The following is a 10,654-nucleotide window of genomic DNA, read 5'->3' as shown; positions in this document are numbered from 1 at the left end:
GAACAAATTTCTGGTGTCGCAGTTCCCAATTGTCGAATCCAGTATATCTCTTTTAGTCCTAGGAGAGGCATTGCAAGATGAGGATTTTTGTTCTGTGATGTATTTTTTTGATAATGCGAACTTCCATAGAAACGAATGAATTATCAGGCTGATTTAAATGCTGGTCAATAATGCAGCTTGCATTGTTGTTGATGTCTGATCTATGGTCGCAAATACGTTTGTTTAGCCTTCCTTTCGTTTCACCGACTTATACCAATCCGCAAAGGTTACTCTCTAATCTGAAAGACGACATTTATAGATTTACAAATCAGATTATCTTAACCTCTGGTAAAATAAGACTGTTTAGTTTAATTTCTAGTGAATTGAGCATCTGGTATTAAAAGTTTTGCAGCCATTGACTTCACATTTCGAATTGAGATTTGTTTAATATCACAGCCTTAGTCTATTTCGAAAGAGCATATATATCGTTTTGTTGCGTTTATCCCATTACGCTGGCATATTAATCGACTGAATCCATCAGTATTTTGAACTTATGCTTCCAATTGATGGATTAAGCCGCAGAATATTTCGGTCCTTTTGATTATCTATGTTATATATGTTGGAAGCATTTTGGAAGTCTTTATAATATCTTCCTATTTTGGGGTCATAAAGGCTAATGACTTATTTGGTAAAACTTTTACAGTATTCAATTTGAAAACAATTGATGTTTGACCGCATCCTTTTCATCAAATATAAAATTGTAGTAAACCAGTGATCAGTCATTTTAAACCAATAGGAATAAAAACAAAATAGAAAGTTTAAAAGTGGTCTTTATTATAAACAACTGAACTTATTAAAACAAAACAAGGTAACATGATTATAGTAACATTTTGATTAAATATCATAATTTAGAAGAAAATAACAGCACTTCAAATATTGTATGTATCTGCTACATGTATAGTTAGTATCTGGATGACAATAGAATATAATGGTGATTAATTGTACTTTGGGGTAATTTTTTTTTAATATAAACTAAATCTACCATTAAACATGAGCAACCAGAGACATTTTTTTCATCTGTTTGAATCAGGTTAACATATGTTTTACCCTTTAGTATTCTAAAACAAACTAAACTTTCTATGAGATTAAAATATTGGTCATGTGTTGTGATATAAGTCATTTCTGTGTGAATAAATTTTGTATAATTCTGGTATTTTTCTGCATTTAAATGGATTTGTTGTCATTGTTTTAAACCAGCAAATCAATATGTTTAACAAAAATTGTTTCATGCCAAACTTCTAAAAAAAAATAGAAGAATAAAGCACAAGATGGCATTTCTAAAACACTTCATTTCTCTAAATCTAATATACTATGGTTTTGAATGAGTAAATATGTGCATAAATGCCATTTTTATCTGCTTTGAATGCCTGGTATGAGGTATATAGTTTTTATAATGGGAGGATTTCAATGTTCAGCTCAACACCTCTCATCAGGAAAATCCCCTTTTAAATGGCAAGTTAGAAGGTATAAATACAAGTATCTTAATCCATGATTTAAAAATGATCACTTTTGAAATACATATCATTAAGGGCTGATGTATAAATGTAAAATTAATACTCATACAAAACAACTGTTTCAACTAGTAGAAGCACTTCATAGAGAGCAACATTCATATATAACAGGCTATTATTTCAATACGGAATTATTTTCAATTGTGGAATTTGCACAATTTCTTGTGCTTGAAATTTTTGATAAATTACATGTTTATTTGATATTTTAATGTTTTGAGCGGTTCATAACACTTTCAATGCATTTTGTATAGATAGTGTTGTGCTAGGCACAGTATATTCTATTGAAAACATACTATCTTCTTTGTAATAGAAAGTGTTGTGCGCTTAACAGAACATTAAAGTACAGAATAAGCGTTGAATTTATTAATAATTTAAAATACTAGAAATTATGCAAATTCCATAATTAAAAATAATTCCAAGTTCAAATAATAGGCTGTTATATGTACATTGAAAAACAAAATAAATTAAACATACTAATGGATATAAATTGAAAATAAAAACTTAAAACCTATACTTTGGTTTTGCCATGATTTTGGATTTACATGTAGTGCAAATCTACAAAAACAAATGGGCACAAATAAAACATGATGGAAAATCTTGAAATGAATAAAGAATTGACACTGCCATACACCAGCACTTTAGTTTCTAAATTTAACCAAAGCTGTACATTTAATGGAAAAAATGCAAAGCATAAACTTTAACTAAATTTGAAACATTTTATCAGCATTATATAAATCATTGCCTGCCATTCCTGATTCAATTCAAGTTCAAAACAAGTACACTATTTATTATATTGACTACATAAAAGAGTATTGTGGCATATATATATATCATATATGTCTATAATAATTAAATGGTTATTAATAAATCAAATTCTAATAAATAATAAAAAAAATTATGCATGGCATAATATAATATAGTCATACAGTTAACAAACAAAAATCAAGCTACCAATGAACACATACTTCAGCAAATACCATATCACATATAACAATTTATATGATAACATATTTTCTTTATAACATAATAAATTAAATCATGACTCATTTAGGATAATATATATATATATATACATTGTATATAAAGTTATAACCTAAACCATATACAAATGAATGTTTTGTGAACTTTTAAATAAGTTTCTTGCAACTGTTCACTTCATAAAGAATGTTTGTAATGCTTCTTTATGTACTTTTATTAGAATGTAAAATTGTTGACCAAAGCACATTTTGTATGAAAATGTGCAATCAAAAGTACATCAAGATTTTGCTTTGTTTTGCTATGCATTGTAGTGACTTTTTCATAAGACAACATGTGCAGTAATTAATGTTGAATTTTATTGAGAAATACAATTTGTTATTGGAATGCCTCCAGATTGCTTTTTGCCAATCAAAAGTACAAATTCTTATGAACCATATGTGTAATATGGAACTATAGTTATATATGTCCATGGTTCAATAAAAGTTTAAGTTCATCATTTAGGTATTGTAATCATCACTCTTCTGATAAGGATACTTCTATAGGAAACTTACATGTTGATAACCCAAGTTCTACCAGAGCGTCCTTTGTCAGAGAGGCTCTAAAATGTATTGTTATCCACCCCAAAATGGAAAAGAAGCAGGAATGGGCAAATACAAAATTCACTAAATTTCATATATGCAAAATTAATTTTATAGCATAAAGTGGCCTTTGCTGTAAATGACTGCAATGTCACTGGACTCTATTCGTCATCTGATTTGTATGTGAATTTTTGTTACAGGTGAAATTTCTAAATAAATTGCAACAGTGATCAAATTAAAACAAATTTCGAATCATCTTTGTCATGTTACTCCCATTGTAAATTCACCTCGGAAGATGTAATGTAGATCTACTTGTGTTACACTAAGTAGTTTTCATTTTATTTTAGAAGCTATTAGTTTTTAATAGCTATTGTTTAATTAAAGTTTTAGTGATTACTTTATAAAAAGAAAGTACAAGAAGAGATGATTAGTGTCTACTGTTCATTTAAATTATTTGTTAGCATGAAATATTTGATGTGTTCAATCATTAATGTGTATATTTCTTCTTGTTTTGGAGAAGACGTTACTAAGCTGTAAAACGTGTGTCTAACCATTTGTCATTTTGAACAATAAAATTTGTTTAACTAAACTATTGCCTTAATATATCTCTCATTTGAATCAGTTAATCAATAATACATGCTGTAATTTTTTTAATTTACGGTATCAAAACATCATGAAAAATACAAAAAAATACACAAAGATATTCAGATTGATTAGTTAAATAACAGTAAAATAAAAATCTAGCATATAAAAAGTCTGCTTACAAAGCTACTTACAAAGCTATATTTTACACTACAGTATCACAGACTAGTTATTGAGATCTTTGAACAAGTACAAATAAATGTTTCAACCACATGCAGCCCTGTATTCATATAAAAGTTTCACTTGATAGGGTGTGAAATACATTAAAAACATTTATGGCTTGAGAAAATACCAAAGTGATATCAAAATTTAAAGTAATTTAAATACATTTGTATTTCAAAATGAGTATCCGTAATAATTTTTTTGAAAAAATTGAATAGATAAATATTAACCTTTCATTTAAAAAGAATTTCCCTCTGTAACATAGCAGAGTTCACCATTGTTTTTCTAGCAAGTGTTCAATTCCATTTTTTTATTTCTTTAGTCAGATATTGAAGCTCAAATTTCTCATCAGGAATTAATCTTTCATTTCCTCTGAGCAATAGTGATTTCAATACCTTACATCTGATCAAAATGCTGTTCATGAAATAAAAAACAAATTGGTTAAATTCAAGAAAATTTGTGAATAAATGTATGGTTGATGGTGTAAAAAAAGTTCAACCATTTTCATAATCTGACACCAACTTGAATTGTTTGGATATACACTTTGTTAAATCATGTATATGGTCCATATATCTTTGCTAACATGTCTAGGATTATTTCCAGATTGAGAGTTGATATCCACAGAGAAATAAATCTCAGTAAGATATGTTTTCCATATAAAGAAAATAGTAATTTAAAACTCGGTGAATCCTGCTTCATATGTCATTTACTCTTTTCAAAAATAGTGTTCAGAAGAGAGAACCATTTAAATAAAAATGTTAGTGAATCATCTGAAGAACTTATATCATCATGGTGCAGCTTAAGGCTTACATTTTTACAGCATTATTACTTTTGATTAATTATAAATATCAGGCAAATCCAAATCCTTGAAAGCCTTCAGTGATCGCTGTTATCATACATTTATGCATCTGTTCCATTGAAGTATATGAAGGGAGACATAACTGGTTAAAACTGAAACAGAAGAAAACGAAATCATTACAGAAACATGTAAACTTTCCTGTTTACTCCTTCCAAATGAGCCTTATAAAAACATATACTACAGATACTATTTTAAACTGGTGTAAAATACACTAATCCCTAGGTACCTAGACATCAATTTTTCAAAAAGATTTAAGAATAAACAAATAAAATAAACAAAAACAAAATTGCCAAAAAAATTCCTACCATAAAATAAACTCTACTGACATATGTTCCCATTAAAATTCCTATTCCTTGTGCAGAAAAATAATGTTAACTTGATTGTTTTTTTTGTTTCTACATGATTTTTTTTAACTGTGAGGATCATATTGCAATAAAGGTCTTCAACCATTATGTATTTAGCATGTATCAATGCATAAGTTTGAGGTCCATGGATTTTTCATGGTTTTTCTAGTGACTGTAGGACCAGATGAGCTAAATTTAGTTAAGTTCTTAATATGACAAGAATATTCTAACCTTATAAAACTCACCATGTATGTGCTGTGGGTAAACTGTTTGTGGAGTAGGATGTAAATGAGATTGTAAAGTTAGGATCTAGGTCTTTAAATCCTCCTGGTGGTAACTGAGAGCTGCCTGTTGTAAATTGTAATAGTCTAGCCATCTGTTCATCTGTGAAGCTGGCAACAATTGCCCAAAACCATTCCAATAACTGAAAAATTAATTCATTTCAGTCACAAATATTTTTTCATCTTTACTATGTCAGCGTATTTATGTTATACAATAATGATTGGTGCTATCCTTTTGTTTTCCATCTTACTTTCCATTTTTTTGGAAATCTGTGAAATTGATCAAGAAACCTATTTGCCAAAATATCAAAGTTGGAGAAATTGGCACAGTATTACAGTGTAAAAGATATTGTTGGCTTATTAAATTAAAATTTACATTCCATGTATGTTTCATAGGAATCTGTTAGTTTGATTGGCTAACAACAATTGTGTGTCATTCAAAAGCCATCCTGCCTATCAAAATGAAATATTACATTCATGATGACAAGTGCCTTCACAAAGAAGTGCACAGGTGAATAAAAGAAACTTGATAAAACTTGTTTTTCATGGTCTTATTTGCATAAAAATGTAATTATAAGAAATAAGTGTCTCTTTTTGTAATTGTATTGGGGTGTAAACATGTTGATTGTGTACACATATTTAGAATGCAGCGATTCCACACTTTATACATGTTCTTCCATCAACACTTTTACATCCTAATAAAATTACAAAAAGAAGCATTCATTTCTAAAATGAAATCCTACAATGAAGTTGCTTTGTTATGCAAAAAGAATACCCAACTAGTTATTCAAAGTATAGGAAAACAGAAAGTAGGTGTATTGAAATAATCCATATTTATCCTTCTCACCTTACTACCTGCAAAATCTCCTGATATGACTGCATTCTGTTTAAAATCACTAAAGCTGTAATTATCTGTACCACACATTAATAGCTAAAAAACAAAGTAAAATCAGTTTAACATTTAATTACGGCTCATTTATTATTACTATATTGAAATTAAATGACATGAGTTGATATCAAGCAATACCCAATTCGTACTTGCTACGAAACCTAGCTTTTTAAAAACGACATCCCTATCAACCCAGGACACCAATATAATTTCTATCATAGAAGGCTAAACAATTTTTGTTTGACCTACTTGGAACTACTTACATGTTACCAATGATTCGAAAACAGAAATAGGCCTGTTATACACCATTTAGTAGATAATTTAATGTAGATTTATGGCACGACACATTTCAATCAAATAGACAATTGCAGAATCCCAATATATTGGAAGTTTGCTAACAAGTGTAATTTCTCAAAATCACAGGTTGGATAAATTGTGTTATATTAAAGTATATAAGTCATTTCTTTCAGAAAAAAGTGCCTGTGCAATTGAACTGTGACTGATAATATATCTTTAAAGATGGCTGATACATTCAAGACTTTCATCTGTTATTATCTTATTTTATTTCTTAAATATGTATCTTGATATTTTGTTGTAAACATCAAAGATGTTTAATGCATTGTTCTTACTCTTTTTTAACTGTAATTGATGGTAGAATAAAAGTTTTTCTATATATTCCTTTAAACGATGGATACATTGATAATTGTTTAAAAGCTTACCTCCAGTTCATTTTCATCAAAGATACTAAGTAGATTATCAGGAATGATTGCATTAAGTCCCTTTAAAAAACTTTCTACTTCCTCCTTCACACCAGATACCAGTTTATATTGAGCAAGGCAGTTCAGGTAATACAGTTTATTGTCATCTGTTACATTCATTTTTGAACCATTAAGAACAAGATCAACAGTCTGCAAAAAAAGTAAGAATGTCAATATTAAAATAACATTGTTATCTTTTGCAAATTGTAACAATATCTGATACATAGATATCATTCTTTAAACTTGTACCAAAGACTCATGTTTTGTCATCAGTGACACTCTGTTAAAGGTTAAAAATGACAAAAAAGGAAAGGCCAAAGAGAGTATGAAGTTGAAGAGCATTGTGGACTGCATATTAAGTACACTAACATTACCCCATGAAAACATCACCTTTTTTTAGTGACAAAAATGCATTAATACACATTAAAATGCAAGCTTCAAGCTGAAGTTATATCTAGAGTGGTTCATCTTTTACAAAATTATTTATAAAGGTTTCTTACAACATGAAAAGGTCAGCAGTACTCAGCACTTATAAATTCCAATCAATTTCTTAGAAACTGACTTAAATTCAATACTTAAAGAACGTAACTAATGCTTAAAAAAAAAAAAAAACTCTGGAAAATTTCATAAATGGTTGCATTATACTAGAAGACTGAAGTAGTATGCCGATATTTAATTATTTTAAGTTTCTACACTATAGAAGTAAGACCAAAACTAATCAAATCACTCACCATAGTGATCAAATCTCTTATGAACAATATTGAACTATGAAGAGAATTCTTTGCATATATTTCTAGGAAACATAAAACATAACATAACCAAAGTCACTCAAATGTGGAAAATAGGACATAATGACTTAGATAAAAACAAGAATATTTGTATATATCCAAACTTTCTTGAGAAATGGATCATATGAAAAAACAAAATTGGGTATGGTCATAAAACTTTACTTTGTACAAGAAGTACAAAATTTTTGCTATAAACACAGAAACTAAAAATTTGATTTGTCTATTTCTGAGTCTGAGTACAACAATCGTGCTCGAAAGTTTTATGACCACAAGGCCAGAACACATCGATGGACCACACTATATACACACATTTTTGCCCTAATATTAGTATGAGTTATCTCCCTCAAATTGTTCTCCTTTTAAAATATTTACCTTCACAAGATGTCCATCCACATATTCATCTTCACTAAATGTTAAATCCATATCTTCTATACTATTATCTTCTATAAACTTTATCTTGGTTTTATATAAATCTGGGTCATCTGTTTCAAAATACTGAAGAAAAAAAAAACATATCAAATATATCACTGAAATCAATTTATATATTTACTATAGTTGAGCTTTTGCAGAAAATCACGATACAATCAGACAATATTCAAAATACCATGAATATTTTTCATCTCTTAGACACCAATATTCAAAATTAAAGAAAATTAAATAAATAAAAGTTATTTATTACCAGGTTCAACCCACCCTTTTTTATTTATTTCTGCGTTCTGTTGTTTTCCCCTTATAGTTGATTTATTTCCCTTGGTTTTAGTTTGTAACCCAATTAATGACATTTGATCAGCGGTATACTACTGTTGCTTTTATTTATCATTATGTTATGTTTACATTTACAGGAGAGGTTGTTGGTTCATTCAAAACCAGTTTGAACAAAAGAAATAAAAAAATTGTTACATGTCTTAGCTGAATCTTTGCCATGCACATGGATAATTAGGATTTATAGTAAGGATGGTTCATGTGAGTCAGAATATGAATTGCTACACAAATTGGTGTGTATTTGACATCAGAAATATTCATTCAAGGAAGAAAATTATTTTCTGTTAATTCAGAAATTATTGAAATGTTTTTATCATTGCCAAAAAATGTGACATATCGCAAAAAAAAAAACTAGCATTTTTGTCTTAAATAACAAAATCGCAATTGTAAATGCACACAATAATTTCTGAATTTACAATATTTGAAATTTGCTGTAGCGAACAAAGATGAAACAGAATCATCCAAAAGATCTAACAACAGTGTTTAATAAAATGCAACAATAAGATCTGTAATGTTTAAACATATTGATACACAGAAAGTACAAATAATTTGTGCCAAGTGTGTAAAATTGATATTCTGATAGCGCATATTGACAACTGACAAAGATTTGTTTATCTCCTATTAAAACAGAAATATTCTGTTTTCTCTGAGATCAATTTTATGTACTGCTGATCAGCTCTATCTATATTCGATAACTATTTGTATATAATGCTAAAGTAAACTGTATCTGAAACTTACCTTATAATTAACCTGAAGTCCAATGATCTGTGCTAGGAAAGACCTGGAAAAGTTGGCTTTTATATAAAGCTGAGATGTACTTCCTAGAGAACTGTCAAGTAAACATTTACCAACAAGTTTACCAGCTAACTCATATAATTTTAATTTGACACCAGTGTTTGGACGTGGATGAATCTGAAACAAATGAAGAAACTTTGATTATTTTAATCCTCTTTGGAGTTATAGTATTTTAGTTGTATCAGGAATTTAATTACTGTGCTAAATGGTTTCAGTTTAAACGATTGGTTAGCTTTACCAAATGGTTAAAGCTAGTGAAAGTAAACAAACTAAAAGTTTACTTCAGGTTAATTTTTTTAGCAAATAAATCCAGATCTTTTTTTACATTTCTACATATTTTACAGCAAACAGTCATAAAGAGACAAAACAAGTTCTATATTGCAAGTAATACAACTGTTTATCAAGAAAATACAAAGGAACATTTGTTTTAAAATTGACTTCCCTATGATTTATCAGAATAAGAACTTGGATTAGTTAACAAATCGAATGAAGATGTACCTTATTATTTAACTTTTTTTAATCGAGCATCACTGATGAGTCTTTGGTAGATGAAACGGGCATCTGATGCAAATACAAATTTTCATTCCTGGTATATATAGTGAGTTTATTTATAAGAATATAAATAAGATGATAAGACACATTTTTTTCAAGATGATAAGACACATTTTTTTCAACACAATGCACCAACAGTACAATACTGTGGATTCATTATTATTTATTGGATACCAATTTTTCGTGGATTTTGTTGGTACAGGTGAACCAGAAAATTTAATGTTCAACAAATGACACATTTTCTATAGATTTGTATTCAGACTTCAGCAATACCATGAAATTAAATATCCACGAATATGGAAGTTATCCTTAATCACGAAAAGTGGTACCCACGATAAAAAACGAATCTACATAATGGAACCATTTAAACATCTGCCAAGTCAATTATATAAAGGACACGTTCTACAGAATACATACTAATCCCTGAGCATTATCTGTAAATCTGGTGAACAATCCAGATTTATCAGGATCAAATAATTCTGTACTTAAAACTTGTATCCATTCTCTTCTCAAACCTCCCCAATCTAAACCTAAAATGACAATTACACATATACTTTTATACTTTTGATATTAATTCTTTTAAAGATGAAATGAATTATGTTAGTTGTTCTTTGGCGGAAAAAAAAATGAAAGTGGCGAAAAATATTTTGAATTTGCAAAAGAAGTGACAGAAAAGAAAAATGATCCAGGGGAAAATCTGGAAACATCTATGCCTC

General features: G+C 28.8%; 1 protein-coding gene across 2 annotated transcripts in view; it reads right to left on the bottom strand.

Annotated features, from left to right (window-relative positions):
• Window positions 1–791: 791 nt before the first annotated feature.
• LOC139516052 (apoptosis-resistant E3 ubiquitin protein ligase 1-like) overlaps window positions 792–10,654 on the bottom strand; it is a 29,328-nt gene continuing 19,465 nt past the window's right edge. For both annotated transcript variants that reach the window (XM_071305863.1, XM_071305864.1), the window contains exons 13-19: window positions 10,356–10,468; window positions 9,330–9,503; window positions 8,202–8,324; window positions 7,003–7,191; window positions 6,242–6,325; window positions 5,359–5,537; window positions 792–4,861 (exon numbers count right to left, since the gene is read on the bottom strand). In XM_071305863.1, the coding sequence (XP_071161964.1) occupies window positions 4,759–4,861; window positions 5,359–5,537; window positions 6,242–6,325; window positions 7,003–7,191; window positions 8,202–8,324; window positions 9,330–9,503; window positions 10,356–10,468 (965 nt within the window). In that variant the 3' untranslated portion in view covers window positions 792–4,758. The remainder of the gene's footprint in view (window positions 4,862–5,358; window positions 5,538–6,241; window positions 6,326–7,002; window positions 7,192–8,201; window positions 8,325–9,329; window positions 9,504–10,355; window positions 10,469–10,654) is intronic.

This window comes from Mytilus edulis, chromosome 3, assembly GCF_963676685.1.
Source record: "Mytilus edulis chromosome 3, xbMytEdul2.2, whole genome shotgun sequence".
Lineage (NCBI taxonomy): Eukaryota > Metazoa > Mollusca > Bivalvia > Mytilida > Mytilidae > Mytilus > Mytilus edulis.
Note: the sequence above shows the minus strand (reverse complement) of the source record. Positions and strands in the feature narration are given on the sequence as shown.